Below are 22,133 nucleotides of genomic sequence, written 5' to 3'. Positions count from 1 at the left end.
GGCCTTTTCCAAAGCGTGATTTATTCCTCAGCATCCTTGCGTTCTGGAGCTTTTCATGCTCGGGCTAGGAGCAGCGAGTGCTCTGGCAGATGAGAAGATGATGATGAGTACTAACAAGATTTTCTAAAGTTAAATGCCCTAAAGAAATCAATAGAGAATTGGTTAAGCATCAAACCCAGAGATCCTATTGAAGTTCCTCTTACGCTATTTACTTGCCGTCTTCCGAAAGACCTCTCCCTACATAATCTTTCAACCTCTGTGTGAAGACAATTACTCCCCATCATTAGTGTGCGGCCCCTTGCTTCACCTGTATGCGACTGGCTTTATGTATAGTGATACGTGCTGTGCCTGAGACCGAGCTACCCGCGTGCGGGCTTTATATGCAGCAGACATATAGTCAGCATATGCAGAAGAGCTGCCCGGAGTGCGCTCATGACATATATGCCCTCATCTACGCGACGGCCTCTGACTAGCTGGTCATTAGCATTTAGAAATGCAATACGCTTTCTGTTCGAGGGTTCTTTTTTCAACATTATTTTGAAGCAAGATGCCCAATATATACCATCTCCAAGAACAACGCCGAAGTCTTAATTAGCGAGACAGATTTTACAGAGTCCTTAATCTCCTGCATGGGGGCTGTGTTGGGACTGCTGTTATTCCTCCGAAGGCAAGCCGGGCTTTTTTATGATGACTCATTATCTGTTAATGTTAATACAAACCATTTGCTGTTGTTAGGCAGAACGGGGCCATCACAGCAGCTGCTCGCCGTGTTCAAAGCACGGAATTACCATACAATACCATCAATTTTAACTACCTTGTGCAAAAGCTAGGGTCAGATCAACGTTACCGTACCACTACGATTTTCAGGTCTCAAATCGCCACTTCCCTAACAGCGATGCCGAACATTTGCATAGTTCTGGATGAATACTATTTAATGCGTGCATTGCAGGATGTAAAATTTATATTGTATTCCAAATAGCCTCTTTGTGCAAAGTAGGTCAGTGCTTGATCAACCTTACCGATTTTTGTATAATCTCATTCCATGGGGTTTTTCAGTCAAAGAGAGCGGGATTAAGGACAAGAATAATGCGAAATCTCAAACTTCATTTCAGAAAGCCCCAAAGCCAGTACGAAATCAAACCAAAACAGCCACAGTTTGCTGCGGTGCCCGGCCAAAAGCCACGCGAGTCTTCAGCAAATTTCACCTTGCGGTTTGCAAAACCAGCAGCCGCTCCTGCCTCCGCCTTGGCACTGCGTCTCCTCTGTCATCTGCCGTGATCGGGGCACAGATAGTTTCGCTTCTTGCACCCCCCCTGCAGATAGTTCCTCAGTGAGTTGCCTGGCACGAATGCTTTGATTGAGCGCTTTACTCTCCACCTAAGCCAGCCTTGGGCGGAGGGGCCAGGTCCTCCTAGGTGCGACATCCATCTACGAGGCAGCGTTCCCGCGGGACCTGACCGCCGGCAGAGGCAATCTGCTGGAAAGCTCCAACAGCTGCTCACCGCCGGCGACGTCGCCCGCTCCTGGGAGCGCCAGCGCCCCGGCAGCGACCGTGCCGGTGGCACGGGAACCCGCCCCATCGCTCCCGTTGGCACGGGATGAACGTGACCCCGGGAAATAGCTTCCAACATCTGCTCGCCGTGTAACTCGATGAGTTTCACCGGGTTTCCTGACACCACCTCGGCGCTGCCTGCAGCTCTCCAGGCTGGAGACCGTTCCGCCGCGCCGTCCCTTACATCTGCTCCCTGCAGCCACTCAGCCCAGCCTTTCGTTGCCATCAGCATCGTCAAATGCCACGCTGCCATTTAGGCAGCACGACGTTTGGTACTCGCACAGTGCTGATGGACTGTAATATGTAAAGTCCCCATTAAACTCCAACCAGCCTCCCGGTGCTCATCTAGTCAGAATGTCCGCACCCCCTCTCTGCCCTGCCATCCCTGTCCCCGGTCACATCGTCCGTCTTCTGTCTCCAGCTCTGACTCTACACGTTCCGTAGTACTGATTTCCTTGTTAGACAGCTATGAGCTGTGAAGTGCCATCAATTAAAACTTGTAAAGTGCTTTGAGCCTTTCCAAGGAGAGAGGTCTCTGGTGCAGCGTTTGACCCTCTGGGTGTGTGGCTGTGTGGCTGCAGAGCGGGGAGAGCCCCTCCTGCCCCGCTCGCCTCGACTGGGGGTTGCTCCTCTCATGCCCTCCTCCATCCTCCGCTCATGCTGAAAGGGGCTGGGAAGAGAAAGCTGCACGTAACCCCTCCAGCCAAGAAGCTCCATGTGCTCTAGAGCATCCCTCCACCTCTGCCGAGATGCAGCGCATCAACATCGGCTCAGGTCACCTTCAGGCGATGTTGCTGCTACCGTAAAAGCCAGCCAGGAGAACAGCCATCCCTCCAGAAGAGGTGCAGCCCAAAGCAGCTGCGTCTTCTTTTCCACCAGCCTCTCCTCTAGAAACAAGAGCTGGAAAGGCTTCCTCAGTCCCACCACTCCTCCTGCGCTCAGCAGCATCTGTCCAGTGACAGTACAAGGCAACCGCGACGACAGGGGACAGACTACCAGGGAGCTTATCTCAACGCCATCTGCTCTTGGAAGCTTTTACCTTACACAGGGACAGGTGAAACTTGAAATACTCATTTTGTCTGTGGGATGTCCCAGCTGGCACACGTTGATGCAAAATGCTGTTTGCATGGGGTTGCAAAGCATCTTTCGACCGCAGGCTTCTGGGAAGCCACGGGGAGCCGTGCCTACCGCCATGGGCTGCGGGGCAAACACTGGGCTGCCGGAACAGCCGTGCAGCACCGCCACGCAGAGCAAAGCCCACTCGGAAAACATACACACCGCGACCCTGGCAGGTCCTCGCTCTAACAACCATGCCCCGGCAGAAGATGTAGGCAACCATGCACGGGAAGTAGCATGGTGCGGAAAAAATATTAAGCGACCTTGTTGAACTTCTAAAGGATTTGGGCTGACCCCATTTTGGGACGAGGGCAATTTCTCCTGTTATCTGTGCCACGGTGACATTCTCGAGGTTACTCCCCACAGACGGTAGGGTTCTATGGCAGTCACCTGGTTTTTACCATGACATACCACTCAGGCGTGTGTGCCAGAAATACCCCAGTGCAAATATACACACGCACATGTACACATGCAGAGAACAGGTTTTGGATTCATCTCACTTTGTTAACATTAATGAAACCAAACATCAGCTTCCAGAACTGTATAAATAATTGAAAGACTGTTACGGAGCTTATGCTCAAGGTACGACTCGGATAGATTTTTCCAGAGCGTGTCAATACGCCTTTTATAGATTCCATGAAAACAGGTCAATGAGAATTTCAAGGATTTAATAAGGCATAATGAACCAGCTTTGAACTATTTAAAGAAATGTATGGAGATGACCAGGGCGCGGTCTTTGGCACAAGAGTTTCACAGGACCTTGGGCAGGAGCGGTGGGAATTGCACCGCCTTCCCATAGCGGGCAACAGCCCGGAGCTGCTCATTCTCCTTCCCTCTACGCTTCTGGCACAAGAGCTCCTGATGGCATCCAACTATGACTGGCTTGGGTTTTGCATTGTTTTGGGTTTTTTTTAATAATTTTAAGCCAACGGACAGACATCACAAACTACAAAGCTCACGGTGGAAGAGGTAGAGCGGGCTATTGCTGTTTGCTTTCAGCAGCTAGCGTCCGCGTGTGCTGTTGAGGAAGACCCTGCAGAACCTCCCTGTTCATCCTCCCGCTGCCCTTGCTCACTAACGCCAGCTCTCTGGCCAGGTACTTTGGCTCTTTGACCCCCTGAGACAGCAGCCGCAACAAAAGTCAGAGTAATAATGGGAGAACACTAATAGATGGGGAGTGAGAGCCTTTTAAATTCCCTAGCAAAGCCCCTCCAGCCAGGAGAGGCTCTCGGGGGGCAGAGCCGCCCCGGCTGAGCAGCGGGGTCACACCAGCGAGACCCTGCGGGCAAAGACACCGGTGGGCAGACGGCCGAACCCTCACTTTCTGCTTTCTGCTTTCTGCCCTCCGCCAGGCAGGCAGGCAGGCACACACCTCACCTGGCCTGCCCAGACACAGCCAGCCCCGGGCACAGCTGAGACCATTAACTTTTTATTCCCTTCCATTCTAATCTAATTATATTTCTGTGTTCAATAGCTGAGCATAATGTTAAACAGGCCATTCCGAGCAAGCTGCAGTCAGGGAAGGCTGGAAATTTCATTTACACTGAATATATGATTCATTACAGCAGGGACTTGGGACAGACCAATTAATTCACCTGAGCGCGCGGCTCGAACGGGCACCGCTGCCCCACGGTGAGCTGGCACGCAGTGAACCCTAATTGCTTTTCCTGCCACCGCTATCGGCCATGCCACCTTCAAAAGCAATACAAGGAGGCGAAAACGGCTCAAGCCAACTCAAAAAAAAAAAAATCCCCAAACAACGTACTGTTGAAACCAGTACAACGTTGTTGTACTCCTTTGGTTGCAGCAGTACCCGAGGCGTGAACCTGGCTGCTGGGGACTGCGCACACAGGCTTGCAGGCTCGGCTTCCCACAGAGCAAGAAGGGGCATGGGAGCAGGAGAAGGAGGAGGAGGAGGAAGAGGAGGACCCCGGCACCCTCGCAGCGGGAGCATGGAAATGTTTAGGACAGGAAACATCATCAAATGAGCTTTTGGGTACCAATGGAGAGTGCATGTCGGATGCGTGACTCTTGAATGAGACAGACCGTTCCTCATGCAACAAGAGGTTAATTACAGATCAGGCCATTTCACAGCCCGGCAATTACGATCGCTTGTCGAGGTTTTAGAGGTGGGCTGGAACCTCAGGATCAGGCTGAAGCTCAAGGCTGCCCCAAGGACCCTTCCCTCGCAAGTCCACATCCATCCCAGTCCCTGCCTTTAGCTCAGGCCTGTCTGTAATTCACCTCCGTGGAAAAGCCATTTTGGCACCCAACGTCCCATCCACAGCGGGAGACGTCTCCAGCCATCCCGGCTGGGTGAGCCGCCCTGCTCGGGTCCGACGTCCCAAAAGAAGGGCGAGCGGAGGATGGCAGGGAAGAGAGCGGCTGCTCGCAGGCAGGGGACGATGGGCACGGGGGGGACACACACGTGATGGACGCGGGGGGGAGCGCGGTACGTACCAGGAAACAGCCCGATGGCGTCTGCCCTGCCCCCAGAAGTCAAACAGGCTTCGGCCAGTCAGCAGGAGATTTCAAACCATTTCTCAGACACAAAGGCCACGGGAATAAGATGCCGGTCAGAAGAAGAGGGTCTGCAGCGAGCAGAAAAAGGGGCTTGCACGTGCCGGTATGTAACACACAAGGAGCAAGCCGAGATGGCCTGCTGCAAAAATCAGCTTTTTTAGGGGGGGGGGGGGAAAAAAAAGAAATCTCTGAAGTAATGCTTTGAATGGGCTTATTGGCCTCGGAAACCAGGGTGGTGCAAAGCAGAGAGAGAAGAAGAGAAAGACGGACTGTAATATCAAACGTTTTGGCCCCTGTGCACGAGCACCTTTTGACGCAGCCAATTGCTGCAGGGATAGCTGACCCCAAATGGCAGCAGAGCATCTCCTATCTGCCACCTCCCCGTCTCCCGGGTCCCGCACGGGTCTGCCGTGCTCATCGCCTGCACGGGGTCCGCCAGGCTGCCTGGAAATGCACCGAGGCCAACAGGATCCCAGAAAGCATCACTTGACGGCAGAAAAGCGACAACCCCCTTCCAGCCAGAACAAGGGCACCCCTGGACCACTTGGGCTGGGGTTTGCATCAAAATCAATGCACGCGTACGTTCAACGAAATGGTTTGAAAATCCCTGCCAGTTCTCTGCCTTCCAAGATCTGAGGAAACCCTGAAAAACGTGAACTAGCAAAACCCCATGCGCACACAGAAGATGATGGTTAAGAAGATGCCTATCAAGCTGTTGGCTTCCAGGCTTTTCTGTCCTTCATGCAGGTAGACGTCAGCTGTGGGTGGCACGCACACCACGGTCCAGCCAGGCTGCGTGGAGCACCAGTGGCTCGTTTTCTTCCTCAAAACTCCCCTCCTGATTTTCCCTCTAGCTTTGGTGGGGGGCAAGCGTTTACGGCGTGGTGAAACTGCACCAGCACCCGGTGAAAGGGCTCTGGGAACCAGCCCGGGGCGCGGGGAGAGGTCGCTCCTGACCACCTCCCACCCACGCAGGCAAGGGGCAGGCAGAGCGAGGGCTCGCATCTTTTACGCCCTGCTGCCAGCCGCTACGAAGCCTCCTCGTTAACGCATCGTTATTTCACACCAGACAAACGGTTCATTTGGCTCTCGCTGCCCGCTCCTCCATTAATCACCCCGCTCATTCGCAACCCAGCAGCTCTTTCGATGCCACTTTAGGAGACAGCACGAACGCTGGAAGATGGATCCAGCAGCATTTACGTGCTGGCAGCAGCAGTGGGCGGGAACTGAAAAACGTGCGGTGCCGAACGCTGCCGGGGCTTGCTGAGCCGTGGGGGGGGTCTGGCCGGCCGACACCGCGAGGACGGGGGCCACCGAGCCGCCCGCCCACCCTCATCGGCGGGATGAGAGGTCCAGCGGCCGTGCCTACGCTGAGCTACGGGGCAGGCGAGCATCGTGGCTCGGAGAGCCGGAGGAAGGCAGCTCCACCGTGCGCTCCTCCCCGGGGAAAAGAGGGGGCAAGCGGACCCCCGGAGCAGGATGGCGCTCCCCAACCCGCAGGGAACCCGCGCCGGCCACCTCACCTGTTTCCATTGAAGGTCGTTTTATAATCCCCGGGCGAGCGCAACACCTCCTCCGCGTAGACGGGGACGGGGGTCCGGACGCACTCATGGGAGCACTGCAGCGTCTCGTTGTAGGCGGTGAAGATGTCGAGGGCGCTGGGCACGCGGGCGGGGGCGAAGTCGGTCAGGTTCTGGCAGCTCTCCTCCTGCTGGTCCAGCTTGCGCTGGTGGCTGTTGCGCCGCGGGCGCCCGCTCTGCGCGCAGCTGGGGCGGCGGGGGAGAGAAGAAGGGACACGACGCACCGCGCGTCGCTGATGCTCGGCAGGGGGAACGCGCGCTCCTGGCCGTTAATTGCACATCGCTCGATATTAGATTAGAATTCAGGCATGTGGGAAAGATCGGCCACAATCAAGCAGTCGTTTGGCTCACCTTTTTTTTTTTTTTGGAGGATCGAATTTAAATTTTAGATATAAGCTTTTTACCACCAGAGGAATGACTTGACAAGTCATACGTTTATACCTGCAGGGAATGAAAGCCTTTTTTTAAAGTGAAAAGACAGGTGAAAAAAATGGAAGTGAAACCTTTTCCGCTTGGGAGGCACCAAAAGGGTTTAACTTACTGGGATAAATAAGCTCAGAAACCGGTCTGACATGGCAGACACGCTCCCCCTCGGCCAAGGGACGGCTGGCAGGGCAGCCCTGCTCCCCGGTGACTCCACCGGCTCCTGAGGCTCCAACGGGATCTCGTGGCCGTGCAACGCTTGCGGTTCGGTACGAAGGAAACAAGGGAGCTAGCAGGGACCTGCCCTCGATCAGGCTGGTCCTATTTAAGGGTCTAGACGCTGATTTAGGTGAGGTGTCGCTTTTTTCTGAACAGGATTGACAGCGCCTATCCTAATACTGGAGTTTCGGAAGACCGCAACTCCGAGGGCCGCGGGAGCTGGGGATGCTGGTGCTGCCCGTGGAGGGAGACCTGCGGGGCCGGGAGCGCAGGGCTCCCCCGGGACCGGCGCCGGCCACGCTGGCAGCATCTGCCGGCAGCAGGGCACAGCCTGCTCTGCACCGGCTGATGCAACCGAAAGAGACAGCCACTAAAATAACCGTCAGCTCCGTCACGGCACGTTTGCAGAAGGAGTAACGACAAGAAGGACGCCAGCGTGGCACACGGCCATCGCTCACCCGTCTTGCCCGAGGGGGACAAGCGCCAGCCTAAGGGACGGGGATCAGGACCGCGTCCCGTTTGGGGCCGGGGACCAAGCGTGTGATTTGGGTCAGCTCTGCCATGGAGCTCGCAGCCAGCGCGCGGCCGGCCCTCGCCTGCGCGAGCAGCGCCGGAGGTAGCCTAAAAACCGTGTCAAAACCCAAAGCGGTTTGGCAAATGTTAGGGCTGAGCAAACTCATCGGGGTGCTGCCTTCCCGCCTGGGGCACGTCTGACTGCTGACCGCGCTCGCCTGCAGGTATCCTCTGGGGATTTCCCAACTTCACTTACTGTAAACAATTTCTATGCTACACTGATCATTGTATTCTTTTTTTTTTTTTTCCTTTTTGGCTTCAGCATTAGGTTACTTGAGCTGTTCTGGCAAGCTGCGGTCAGCCGGATCAATGATATGGACTGCTCGTGACCACTACTAGAGAAAAATCCCAGAAGTGTTTTATAAAGTATTTTCCATGCTCTTTCACCAAAATACGGCTATGATTAGGGAAGTTTGGTAAAGTAACTCCTGTCTGAGCATCACTGGCTGCACTCCCGACACCTGCCCGCGGGCCTGCTCCCAGCAAAGCAAACTCGTCTGCGGGGCGAGCAACTCGGTGCTTTCGGCCAGCCGCAACGCTTCGCTACAGCTCTGCCGAGATGAAAATGCCTCCGGAGCCCTGCAAATAGGTTTTCCTCTAATCCCGGGGAGCGAGCAAGCTTCTTCATCAACCGGGTTTTCTAATTTCCTCCTGCGTGCAGGAATCGATTTGCTGCAGTGCCTTGGGAGAGCTTGGGCGGGCAGGAGCCGGCCGGGCTGGAGGAGACTGCCGGAGGAGAGAACCGCCGCCGCCGAGCGCGGCAGCACCGTACGGCAGCTCTCGCACCGGCCCAGAGCTGCAGCCATATCCCTAACGCCAGCGATGCTGACCTCAAAGTAGGCCAGTTTCCCTGGGAAAACAGGTAAAGCCACGAGCGCCTGAAGCGAAAAGCTAACCTATTTTGCCATACACCCAGCCGTGCTGAGAGAATAAACGGGAGCAAATTAAGCTGGAGGAGCGCACGAGCGCTCCGGGGGACGGGGCACGCTTCAAACCGGCGGCATCCGAGGGGCTCCGAAGGTGCCCTTCAGTCCCTGGAGTCGGAGGGAAGGTCAGAAAACGCGATTGTTGCTTGCCGAGCCAAGCCGGCAATTTAAGGAGCAGCAGCAAAGCTGCTTAAGCGAGGGCCGAGGAGATGCCACCCAGCGCAGGGCAGGTCCCGGCACCCTCGCGGGGACAGCGGCCGCGGCCGAACGCACGACTTCGACCTCACCGGGTGGCATCACGTTGCAGCGACTCGCTCCCGGGGCCGCGACGCGCACGCGTCCCGCGTGGGACTCGGCCGCCCGCCCTTGGCCACGTGCCGGTCCCCAAAGCTGCCCACGCCACGCGGTGAGAGGCGGGGGAGCCGCAGGGGCACGACGAAGCCAGCTGCTTCGACCTCCTCTGGAGGTTTCGGTATTAAAACAACCGGCTCTCTCCCGCGATGCCTTTCGGAAGCCATCCTGGCGGCCACCACGGGCTTCGGCGCTCATGGCAGGAAAGGCATCCCCCGTCCCCACCCTGTCCCCGTCCCCGCGCCACCCCCCCACGCCAAACAGACCCAGGAGAGTACCTTACCAATTTTTTAAGACAAGAGTTGTTATCAGAGCAGCTATGACCATGATGAGGGACACGGTAATAGTGATTATCTGATGAACCGCCAGACCTGCAGAGAAAAGAAAGGAGAGAGAGTGGGGACAGGAGCCAAGGGGGATCCCGGGCAAAGCCCCCCACCACGCACAGACCCCCCCGCCGCCTCCTCCCGAGCCCTTCTCCGGCACGGGGCTGTACGCAGCCCCCGGCGGCGGCGACGCAATCCTCTCTCCTGCCTTACATAAAATAATCTTTAAGCCAGGCTTCTCATTTCCTATCCTCTCAAGTATGTTCCTTGTCAGCCCGAATTAGGCACGAAGAACGGAAGAGATGTGAAGACGTATCCCCTCCGGGACGGAAAGGGAAACTTGAGCGCAGCCTTGCAGTGGGTGCAGGATTAACCAGAGATAATAATTACTGCACTAACTGCTGCTCACTTAGAAGGTCGGATGGGCTCATTTTCTCCTAATTCACCTTACACAGGGTATAATTTTGGCTCGTGTATCATTCCTAATGAGCAGTTTGGAAACAAAAGCATCTCAATGTACAGTATGTTTGTGATTTTGTGCTGCTTTACAGTTGCAATTTCGTAATGAAATGATTTTCCTGGCTGCAGCCCAAGGATGTGCTATTTTTCACAAACAGATGTTGCAACTCCTGATGGATGAGATTTTTAATAAATAAGTGTTAGTATGACAGGAAAACAAGCAGTTATATATATATACACACATACACACACACATATATATACATGCATCTGGGCAATACATGCACAGTGCTCCCAGCTCGTGCGCGTGCATGTGGTGAGGAAATCGCTGCTTCTTCCCACACAAGAGCGCACGGGTTCCAGCGCCGGCAGCCGTACACACGCACATCCCTCCCCCGGCAAAAGGGGCTCAGAAGGCGGAAAACCCTCCCGGGAGAGACAGGTCGGGGGCGGCGTGCCCCCGCTGCATCCCGGAGCGCCGCTCTCCACGGGAGCATCCCCCCCCCGCTCCCACGGGAACACCGCCCAGGGCTCTCCCACTCTCCTGAGCAGCGGATTTGGGGCCACGCCGCAGCTCTCCTGCTTTCGGCACAGCGCACCCCGCTCTCGCGGCAGGCTTGTGTGAGACTCTGAGCAGTAGCCCAAACACCAGGCTGGGTAATTAGGCCAGACGAGATTTATCAGTGGTATTTTAAACCACGGCTCACGCTTGCTGCTCTGCTGCCTTCTCTCGAAGGACAAAAGTTTTGACTCCCTTGAAATTTGTTATCTCGTCTCCCCCTGCTCATCCCCGCTCTCCGGGGGTTTCGGGTCCCTGCCCGCACACCCACGCTGCCGACAGCACTCATCAGGGGAGAAAAGGAAAAACTGCTTGAGTTTAGCCTGACTCCCAGGGCAAAGCTGCCACCTCCCGAGGCATGCAGGTGTTGGATGCCTCCCCAGCCCATGCACCTCCAAAGAACAGCTAATCGCCCAGGAACATGATGGAAAACGCATCTGGCCTGGGGAAGAGTGGGAGAAAAGCCGTGCAATGCTGCCGAGACCCACGGTGACACCCGAGGGGAGGTGGAAACTCCTCAGCGTGGGTGCACAAAGAGTTACACTCACCTTTCAAAAGCCAGCTCCAGCACCCAGCGCAGCAGCTTCCCAGCTTTCGGGAGCACAAGTGCGCATCACGCCTCGACCTCCCCTGGCTTTTGGTAGCCCTGCCCACGGGCGCACGTGCCTCAGCACCGCACCTCGCCACCTGAGCATCCTTGCTCAAGATCCACCATCATCTCGCCCTTGTTGGTGCTCCCGTGCTGCCCAGGCTGCAGGACCCAGGCTTCACCGCTGGCTGCCTCGGGAAGGAGGCGCGGATCCCCGCTCGGTACGCGGAGACCCATAAAATCCCCGATTTTGAGCAATGAGGCCAGCCAGCGGCGACACCTTTTTAGCGCTGCGGACTTTGCTGCCAGGATGCATCCTGGGCATAAATCAAATGCTCAGAGAAATGTGAGTCTTGACAGTTTAATATAATAAAACCAAGGTCACCTTCGGCGAGTCTGATTCACTACAACACGCCCAGTGCCAAGCACCGGGGTAGCAATCGCTTGCGGGAAAGGCTTCGCTCCCAGCCCCGGAGCTGGTGTGCCGGCAGGGCGGGCAGCAGCCAGCGACCGACGGCAGGCTGCCGGCGAGGGAGCTGCTTGGCAAGGACGGGTGCGAAGGGGACGGGCGCGATGGGCTGGCACCCGCCCTGGCGACCACAAAGCTCTGGCATCTGGCAGAGCAAAAGCATGCACCTCCGGAATAAAAGCGGCAGGGTTTCTAGAAGGAAGCATGCACCCGGCATCTTCTAGCGCTTATTCTGCTTTGCCGGCAGATATGCTATGGAGGACATCTGGGAGAAGAGCTGGAGGGAAGAGCAGGGACCCCGACTGGTTTTAAGGACGGGATGTGGTCCGAAGCGGGAGGTGGCAGCGGACGTCAGCCACGCCACGGACATTGCTGGCAAAGGGGTTTTCTTAGAGGCAGGACCAAGGAGAAATGAATTCCCGAAGGCCAACGCTTCCGAATTGCCGGCTCTTTGCATCCTGGCACGGTCCCAGCATCGGGCCGGCAGAAGGCAAGAGCCCACCCAAACACAAGGAGGTGCAGAATGCTGCAAACCCCGGGTACTTTGGGGTTCTTCCTCTGCTCCCCAGGGCTCCCCAGGGAGCCACGGGACGGACAGCCGGGACGGCTGCTCGCCAGCCCCCGCGCCCTGGCAAAGCCGAGCGCAGCGGGATGGGATGCGTCAGGGTTATTTTTCTCCCTCGACTCAAGCACCTATTTTGCAAATGACCCATTTCCTTCATTTACTCCCAATTACACTTCAATTGGTTCAAACACGCTGTGACAGGGCTGTGACAAGGCTCCTCCGGAGAACGGCTGGCACGAGCAGCTGCCAGAACAAAGAGCGGGTCAGGGGAAGCAAACGCGAGGGCTGGGGACGGGGAAGGTGGGAGGACGGGGAGGACCCGGCACCCACCTCCTCCGCACCACCTCCGGCTCCGGAGGGGTCTGATGCCAGGGAGCAGCCGTTGGGCTTCGTGCCCTTGAGGCTTCGAGAACCCGCTCGTGGCTCTGCAGGCTGTGGGGGGGGGGTGGCTCCGGACCGAGAGCCAACACCCGCGGGGACAGCCGGGACAGGCAGGATCGCTCGGGAGATGCCGAGCCCGGAGCTGCGCGGGCTGGCGGAGTCATCCTCCCCCCGGCTGGGGAGATCGGCCAACTCCCACGAGCGACCGGGGAGCCAGAGCCACGTTGTTTGCCCCTCGGCTGCTCCGGCTTTCGTTTCCCACGGGAATTCCGAGGGAAAACGCCACAGGGCTCCCCACCTCCCGCCGGCACCCCACCGGCGGAAGGCGAGGCGCAGAGAAAGACTGCCGGCCCCGCGCTTCGGATATTCCTGGAGGACAGTCGCGACGGGAGCCGTGTCCCGACGGAACCAAGAAGCGCAGTCGGCAGCTCCCAGCTCACGCCCGCGCGCGCTGGGTCAGGAGCGACACCCGCCCCGGCAGCAGCCCGGCGCAGCCAGCCCGGCCGCATCCTTCACGGCATCCAATCTTGGAGCAGCTCCCAGTGGGACACTGCCGAAAAAGATAAAAGGAACGACTCTAAAAATAAAATAAAAACAGCCCAGTGCCCGATTCCTTTGAAAACAGAAGCGGCGTCGGAAACGAGATCTTCTGCAAAGATGGGAGCCGAGGCAGAGGCGGCAGAGACATGGGAGAACCTAACGATGCAATTAATCCTTGCACTTACGTAATGGGAAAGGCGCAGGCAGAACAGATTGCAGGTGGCTGAGCACTGGGGAGGATGGCGGCTCTTCGGAGCAGGACACATGGATTTTAAGAAGGGCTGGATAATTTTAGACTCCATCACATACATAAGTTGCCATATGTACCAGCATAGAAGAAAGTTCCTTTGCATCGCATATTAATTCTGCACCAAAGCCTGGGGGGATTTCAAGGGGATGGGAGATGTTGTTCCTGGCAGCCTTAACCACGGCAGTGATGGGAAGAGGGAAGGGGACCTGATGGGTACCGGGGATGATTTCCTGGGACGCCCTGCAGCAACAGCCCCTGCCATAAGGACTAATAGGTCTTTGTTCTTACTTCACAAATGCATCAAATCCTTTCCTCCGGGCCTTTGAAGAAATGTACGGAACCATACAGAGCAAAACTGAACAGAAATGTCCAATCTACAGGAGAAGGAGTTAATGGATGGGGCATCCTGGGAGAGGGGAACACCCCATCAGGGACACACACCACCCAGGGAGCGAGGCGAGGTGAAAGAGAGATGGCTGCGAAGACCAAAGCATTATTTTAAACACGGCCCTAGGAACCCAATCTGTCTGGAGGAAAGGGACCTGGAGGATAAAATCAATAGCTCATAAAGCCAAATTACCCTCCTCCTCCAGTGCGGGAAGCCTCCTGGCACACACGTAACTCACAGTGAAAACCCACTCCCCCAAAACGCGGGGCAGGCTGCGGGAAAGAACCTGGAAGCAGGCATCATGGTGGCTCGGTTTGGTTTGCCCATCTCCGTGGCCAACGTTTCAAATGGCAAAGCTACAGAACCCACCGGCCACTTAATTACACGGTAATCACCGGCGAAGAAACAAGCTGCGGGAAGGGCAGAGGCTGGCGCGCGGGATCAGGATGGGACGCCCGGCGAGCTGCCGCCCCGTCCAGCACCGGCCACGGCAGCTGTAAATGCTTCATCTCTGCGAGGGGACTGCGAGCGGCTCCCTCTTACAAGGCTTTTACTAGGCAATTTGACGCAGTGACCATTTAACTCGAGGGTAATTACAGGAGAAGTATTTAATGGAATTGAAAGTGTGTCCAAACCCCTGCGCTTCTGCTAGTGCAGCAGAATTTAATGTGTCGCCTGCCAGGAGGAAAAGCTCTTCAAAGGCGCTCTTTGAACCCTTGGAAATGCTGAAATATTGCTGGGTTTTTCCACTCGCGCGCCGTCCGAGCACGCTCCGCTCTTGCCGGGGACTTCTCGTCCCCTCGGCGGTGGGAGACCCGGCCTTGGTGTCCCCGTGGGCAGCAGCCCCGGCCACGGCCGCTCAGGCAGCAGCCGTGCGTCAACCTGCAAAATGCAACTCCAAATTCCCCAGGTCCAGGGAAAAACCCAATCTTCTCAAAGCAAGCAAATGCCAGGGCTTTTTTTGTGTGTTATTTTAAAGACCGTGTATTTGCCACCGAGATGAAAGCGCTGAGTTTTGGCCTTTCTGGCCACCTTTTGAAACGGCTCCCGGACAGCTCTGCATCAACAGAATTAATTCCATGAGAAAATCCATTCGAGACTAATGTCTTGCTACTGCAGAAGTGCGCAATGGCAGCGAACAGGAGATATAAGCTCTTAATTAAAAACAAAGAGAACCTCTATCCCCTAAGGCCTTTATTTCAACAGCTCTGGTTAGGGAGACCATATTCTTCATTCTCCCAATAAAAACAGCTACGAGCCGCAACTCTTTGAAGACCCTCGTCAAGGCCTCTAAGCTGCATAAAATTAAAAAAGGCAAAAACAGCTCCGTTTCATTTTGCAGACCATAATCTTGAGTTACCGTTAGTGGCAGCAAAACAACAGATGCTCCAAATACCTGCTACACCCCAGGCAGGAGGGCTGCAACGAAGCACCTAAGCCCCTTCCCGCACGCGTGCCGCGCGGATTGCTTCCTTGCTCCTTTCTCCCCGCTCTGCCTCAGCCTTCCCGCAACTCCCGGTGTGAGTCGAAACGCCGAAAGAGGCTAAATCTCCTAAATCAGCCAAGGCTGGGTCTGCTGGCACGGGGTGAGAAGCAGGGAGGGCCCGGAGTTGCAGGGATGAGCCGGAGAGGCAAGCGCTTGATTGCAGCAGGATCTGCCTCTCCCTCCCACTCCTCAATCAAAGCATCGGGTCTGGCAGGGGAGAGGCCATCCCAATGGGCTCCCAGTAACGAGCATTAAAACGGAACTGGCTCCTGGGAGCAGCTGAAGATCTTACAGAGAGGGAAACGATGAAAACGCAGATGGAATCGGTACCGTGGCAATCATTCCCGGCCAAAATAACCTTCCAAGCAATTTCCACGGTGAGCATCACAGCCCACTCAGAAGCCAACAACCGGCGCTGTCGCCACCGCCGCCGCCCTGCCCCGCGTTCAGCTCGGCTCGGCGCGGCACCGCACTGGGCAGCCGGCCTTTGGATGGGGGATATCGGTGCTAGGGGCTGCCCAAGGAGGGGCTCTCTCCCAAGTGGGGTCTTCTCACGGGGCTTGGCATCCCATCCTCATCCCTGCCACGAGACGCTTTCCTCTCTTCTTGCACACCCTGGGTGCCGGGACGCTCCCGAGCATCGCGGAGAGGCTGGGGAAAACTGGCTGGACTCAATAGACAGTACAGCTTCCCCAGCCATCTGATTCCCGAAAGCCTCATCCAGCCCATAAAACCGCTTTTGGACAGAAAAATTCAATCAGGAGTGTTGCGTGGCCGCTCTGCAGCAATCACAGCCACAAACAGCCTTTCCCAGGGGGGATCAGTCAGACTTTGCAGTTAACGCGAACCCTACTGCCGTTTAATAGCTTGTAAGAAAAATAATTTACAAAAAACACAAGGGTTAGATACAGAGGAGGAGATAAGGCAGGGGTTGTCTTGGAAAACCTTGATCTGGTGCAAAACCAGCTCATCCGCTGCCTGACCCACTGCGCTGGGGAACCGCCTTGGGTCTGCTCCTCTTAACACCCCTCTTGCCTTCAACGCAGAGTTTGGGCAGGCAAAGCCCCCTGGTTTTCCACCTGGCAAATCAGGGCGATCAGCTCCGAAACCCGGCCCAGCGAGCATTAGTCATCCTGAAGTGAAAATGCAGCTCTTCGGCAAAAAAACCCACCAAGGTTCCTGGAAACCTCTTGGTATTTTGGGTTGGACTGATGAAAGGAGGAGAATATCCTCCTGCTGCTGCTGATGTGAAATATTCTTGCCAAGAACAAAGAACCTAGAGGCTTATGCTAAAGACACTGGGACTTATCTGCTCAGGTGTTACAGCAAATATCACCGAGCAATAAATACTTCTGAGAGCAGCAGAGGAGAGTTTCTGGCTCATTTCGACACACGTGGGTGAAGGCACACACGCACGCCCGACATCTGCTAATCCCGGGGAGAAAGACAGTCCCTTCTCCCTCGCCAGAGAGAGCTCAGCTTACGGCCACGCTCATTTCTCGCTTCAGCCATCATCCTCCGTCCTTAAGGAAAACCGCAGCTGAGGCACAGCCTCACGAAGGATCCTTCGGGAACCTCCCGGGAAAGGCGACCGGTGGGTGCTGGCCCAGGAGATGCCGTCCAGCCCCCTCGCCTCCTCTCCGGCCCCCGGCTGCGACAGCTCCCCACGCCTGTGCACGGCGGATCAAAGAGGCGGCTGCAGCCCCACCGCCCAGGGTCTTCTTTTAAACACATTTTATCTTTAATTAATTCCTTTGAAGCCTTTTGCCTCCGCTATCTCCTTGCATCCAGCGCCCCCTCTCCTGCACCCTCTTTTTGAAGGCAGGGTCATCTCCCAGCAGGGAAGCGAATGTCTTTTTTATTATTATTATTATTATTGTTCATTCCCAATACGCTCCCCGGCCAGCGGCAGGGAGGGAGCGGAGGGCGGGCTGGGGCACGCCATGAGCTCGGCTCCGGCTGCCGGCGCGGCGGGTGCCCACGCCAGCGCCCACGCCAGCACCCACGCAGCCCCACGCCTCCACCCGGGAGCACCCCCAGGCAGCAAACCCGTCCCCCACCTCTGGGCCAGCCTTGGGGGGGGTGCCCCTTAGCACCGGCTCCTTCACCAGCACGCCGCTCGCAGAGCACGATGCCAAACTCGTTGCGTACCGGCGATCAAATCGCCATTAAGAGCGGCAGACGGCACATAAAGTCTTCTGCCTTATAAAGCACTTAAAGGTTTAATTAAAGACGGCTTTATTCTAATAATACTGAAAGGAGCGCCTCAGACAACCCAGCGAGCGCAATTCATGCCTTCGCTCTGACAGTCTCTGATTCATTCTTCTCTTTTCTTCTTTTTTTTTTTGGCTGAGCCCACAGTACAGGAGGATGCTCTGCCTTGGCAGAGGAGCCCAGCCCGCACGGAGAGCGACCACGCGGCCGCCCCGGCGAAAGCTCCAAACAGCCCTTGCCTCTCGCAGCACGCCGGAATTTTAATTATTTCTCTCTTTCCGTGCTCCACCGTAAAACGATCACGACAGCCCCCGAAAAAGGAAGAGCAATTTTGAGAAGCATAAGCGTAAACTACGCCTGGGTGAACATATTGCGTCCCCATCTGACTGCCATCAGCACTCTGCCAGGCGCCGAGCAGGCAGAGGTGGCACCGGGACAAACACACCTGAGCTGTGGGTTGCCCAAAACAGCCCCCCTGCACGGCGGCACCCCCCAAACCAGAGCGGCACGTACTGGCCTCTCTGTTCTTTCCAGACATCGCAAGTAATCGCTCGTCTGCCTTCTCTCCTACCTACAGGCGGAATATTTGCTATTCCAGGGGAATTTTTTTAAGCTTGTTTTTGCTGCTAGTGAGTCACGGAGATGTTGTTGCTGGCTTTTTTCTCTTTTTTTTCTCTTTTTCAGCAAGGGGGAGCGGGGCGACAGGAAGACCTAACTGAGCAGGATTTGCTTTCATTGCTCGTCTAAGTGAATGCTGCTGCCTTCCCACCCCACGCGCGCCCCAGGGACCCCCCACGGTCCCCCAGCATCACTAAGTCCCTTTCCAGCAACGCAGAGAGGGAAGCAAGGGCACGGCACGGGAGGGACACGGCGGGGAACGCAGCACCTTCGTTAGCACGATGGCAGCACCCGATCCGACGGCAGCGTGGGTCCCCTCGCCTGCGGGAGCCCTGGGGTGGCTCTGCCAGCTCCCAGGGTGGCCCCAGCTCCCTTGGGTGCTGCAAGCAGGACCACCCCGACCCCCAGGGCTGCTGCCAGAGAGAGCTGAAGGACCGCAAGCTGTGGGAGCAGCATCCCTCCCCGTCACCCACCCCCCTCGGGCTCCTATCACGACGTGCGGCGCCTTACAGGACGGCAGGATGGGGATTTGCAATGCTCGCTGAGGCAAATAAAAAGTACTGACGAGTTACCTAATCCTAATTTGTAGCCATATGTTTTTCCCAGCAGAGAACAAACGCTTCCAGCCGCTAAAGCTTATATAACAAAGAGGAGCAGAGCTTGAAAAATGCACAGCCTTGCACAAACCGGCGACGGCACGGCCGGGGCTCCGAGACGGCGCTGGCCGCTTGCTCCCAAAACGCTGGTCCCGAGGCACGGCAAGGGCTCGGTGCTCCTCGCCGGGGCTCTCCGGGGTGCTCAGCCCCAGCGGCAGAAGGAAAAGCAGATCCAGAGCTCGGGCGCTTTTCAATTTAGGGTGAACAGGCTGAGATCAAAAAGGTCCTTTAGCCCCAGGAAGGAATTTATCGTATTCACCGCTCGGCAAAAAGAAGTTAATTAGCAAAAACTCCGATCCCGGCAAAAGCCCCTAATGAGAGCTAAGAGCCGGCAGATTAAAGCAGCCGGTCCCCTGGGAGGCTGCCGGGAACACGGAGGCTCGGGGCTGCGGTTCTCCGCCGATCTGCCGGCCAGGGAGGGCAGCGGCAGCAGCACCGGCGGGCAGGCGGCAGCACCGGCGGCTCGTCCTCGCCTAAACGAGGCGGCCGACTCGCTCACGAAGTCGGAAAGCACCGGCACGTGCCAGGAGCCATCCTCCCACGTGCTGCAAACGGAGCCGGCGGACAGGCTGCCGCAGCCGGCCGACGACGAGCCCACCGGACGATGCCACCGAGGCCAGAGGCATCGGCCGTGGCAGGTCTGGGGAGATAAGGCTGAGGATCTCATCACGCAGCGAGCAGCTCACGCCAGCAGTCGTTATCAACACTCCCTTGCTAATTTATCCAGCCGATTCCGGCATTTTTTTTTTAAAAGGTGTGTAGGTTGGGAGTTTTTCGCCGCTATAAATAACTCCTCTAAGTCAGGAACACCACTGTGGTTGGCTTGTCTCTTTCTGCCAAGCAGGGCAGGCTAGATAAATTAACTGGGATTGAGATTAGGCCATAAAATTCTTTTTTGATTCGACTAGAAAATCACTGTAGGCTAAAAGCAGTCGATGCACAGTGAATAAATTCTGTAAACTATACAACGGTATCCCACAGCTTAATACTGGCAATAACAAATATAATTTGAAATAAATGGGAAGCAGCTTTCCCATCCATGTCCACACAGCAGACAGCGCTGGGGGAACGTGCTGCCGTGCCCGAGCGCGGCGCTGAACACGATTACAGGAGATGGGCTGTAGATGGATACCGCTAATGGGAAAAACACAGCAAGCTGCTGGAAAACGCCTCGGATAAAAGCGATGAATCAGAGCTGCCACTTCCCTCCCGAGCGCTCCTGTTTAACATCACACACTTATTTCCATCCCGGGCACTGCTGCCACGGGGAAACTCGTGCCGCAGTGACCCCTCTGCTCCAGGCCCCCCCCCCAGCCCTCCCAATTTACCCGCCGCCGCCGCCCCGGCAGACCCTACCTGTGCTGTCTCCCAGCCCGCGGGGCAGGCGAGCATCCTTGCCACCGCTGCTGCTGTGGCCGGCGGCCGGCTCGGTGGTGCTGGTGCGGCCGGGGCTGCTGCGGGGCGCATCCCCGCCAGGCGCGGGAGCCGGGGTGCTGGGGGGCGCGCGGGGCGGCGTGACGGCGGCGGTAGCGGCGGCGGCAGTGGTGGTGGTGGCGGCGGCGGCGCCGGGCAGAGTGCTGCTCTCCAGGGAGTCCTCCTCGCCCGTGGGGCCCCAAACGATGACCTCGGGCGGCGCCGTGGTCCGTCCGTCCCGCGGGGCGAAGCCGCGGCCGCGCAGGTGCCGCCGGCCCCTCCGGGAACGTGGCCGGCGCGGGGGGCGGCCGGTGGGCAGCGGGGCGGCGGGGGGCGGCCGGCGGGAGCGGGGTCTCTGCGGGGGGGTTACGGGGGAGCAGGTCCAGGGGGGGCCGGGACGTCGCAGGTCCTCCCCGCTCCCCGCTCCCCACAGCGAGCCGCGGGACAGTCTGTGCCGGAGCGCCGGCCGTGGCGAGAGCCTCCCGCCGGCGCCGCTGGCTGGGGGCTGGCAACTGGCGAGGTCCATGGCTAGGTGGAACATGGCTATTAAAATCCAAGCATGGCTTCCGAGCGGGCAACCTGACCTGCGGACAGACGGCGACAGCGTTAGAAAGGCAAGGGAACGACCGCGCACTCCCTCCCGGCACGGCGCGCCCCGGCTCCCCGAAACGGCCCTCGGCATCGCGGGAAGCGGTGCCGTCGTCCTCCCGCCGTGCTCCAGCCCGCGTCCCCCGAAACGGCATGGCAGGGCACCCCGCACCCCGTCCCCGCCCTCCTCCCACCGCAAAACCCACCACCACCAAGGCAGATCAAGAACCCCATCCGAAACCGCGACTTTGCTGCTTTTCGGCGGATCTGTGAAGGGCGTGAACGACTCGAGGATGGGTTTTACCACCAAACGCCCCGAGGAAGCGGCCAGCGTCTGCGTTGCCCAAACTCAGCCCTTTTAGATGAAATACCCAAAGCAGACGGCACAAGCGGAGTGCCAGCAGCCAGAGCCTTCGCCCTGGCGTCTCCGAGTCGCAGGGGTATCGGGGAGCCCGACCCCTGCTCCCCGGCTTTCCAACCCAAGGTGCAAGGAGCAAGCCCACAGAGGACGGCGGTATTAACCCCTCAACGAGCTGAAGCAGAAGAGTCCGTGGACTCTTGCGTTTGCACGTGTAACCCATCTCCTACTGAGGAGGTCACCCACGCCGCAGCAGGAGCATCCCCTCCCGCGGAGCACGGTACCCAGTGCCAAATGCGACCCCGCAGCACAGGGACTCGCCGGCCACCGCGCCAGGCGTCTCCTCAGCGGAGCCCCTGACCTCGCGGGGGAGGACATGCAGCTCCTTCCACTGCCCTCTCTTTCACCGAACAGCTGGAAATCACGCTGAACTGTGGGCGGGCTCGGTATTTAAAATTCAGCTTTGATGTAACGTGCCACCATCACATCGCATCACGTCACGTCCAAGCCCTCTCCCTTCCTCAGTGGCACCGCACCTCGCGAGGCTCTGCTCCACTCGCATCTCCTCCTAAGATGCTACTCCACGTGAAGCACGGCGTTGTGCCTTGAGAAAATAGCCCATACACACGTTTTTCTTGTTCTCTTTTTTTTTTCCTCGCCCCAGAAAAAAAATCATTAGACCGAAGCCCAAAAATCTTTACTCCATTTTATTCAGCTTTTACACAAGAAAGACTTTTGTCCAACTCAGCAGGAGTTAATGAGAGCTTTATATGGCTAAACAGGCTAATCCTCCGCAGCACTGCGCCCCGTAAAGTCCTTGGTAGCACTACAAAATGTGCATCTGGTTGACAGAAGCATTTGTACACTCCCTCCATGCGTGAGCAAATGAAGCTAAAGGAGCTGACCTGGATACTCTCAGGCACAGTCTTTTTCTGCTCACAGGATCTCTTTTTTTTTTTTTCCTAATTGGGTATTTTTTCAAAATGTAACAGCATTTATTTTGGGGAGGAA

At 57.0% G+C, this 22,133-nt stretch overlaps 1 protein-coding gene across 2 annotated transcripts in view; it reads right to left on the bottom strand.

Moving 5' to 3' along the window:
- The window catches only part of AJAP1 (adherens junctions associated protein 1), a 45,865-nt gene that overhangs the window by 7,346 nt on the left and 16,386 nt on the right, over window positions 1–22,133 (bottom strand). The window contains exons 2-5 of one of the 2 annotated variants that reach the window (XM_069782841.1): window positions 20,120–20,760; window positions 9,547–9,634; window positions 6,715–6,957; window positions 5,129–5,259 (exon numbers count right to left, since the gene is read on the bottom strand). In XM_069782841.1, coding sequence (XP_069638942.1) covers window positions 5,187–5,259; window positions 6,715–6,957; window positions 9,547–9,634; window positions 20,120–20,760 — 1,045 coding nt within the window. In that variant the 3' untranslated portion in view covers window positions 5,129–5,186. The remainder of the gene's footprint in view (window positions 1–5,128; window positions 5,260–6,714; window positions 6,958–9,546; window positions 9,635–20,119; window positions 20,761–22,133) is intronic. The other variant, XM_069782842.1, reaches the window with a different exon arrangement.

Source organism: Haliaeetus albicilla, chromosome 4, assembly GCF_947461875.1.
Source record: "Haliaeetus albicilla chromosome 4, bHalAlb1.1, whole genome shotgun sequence".
In the NCBI taxonomy this organism is placed as follows: Eukaryota; Metazoa; Chordata; class Aves; order Accipitriformes; family Accipitridae; genus Haliaeetus; species Haliaeetus albicilla.
This window is presented reverse-complemented; position numbering and strand designations above follow the sequence as displayed.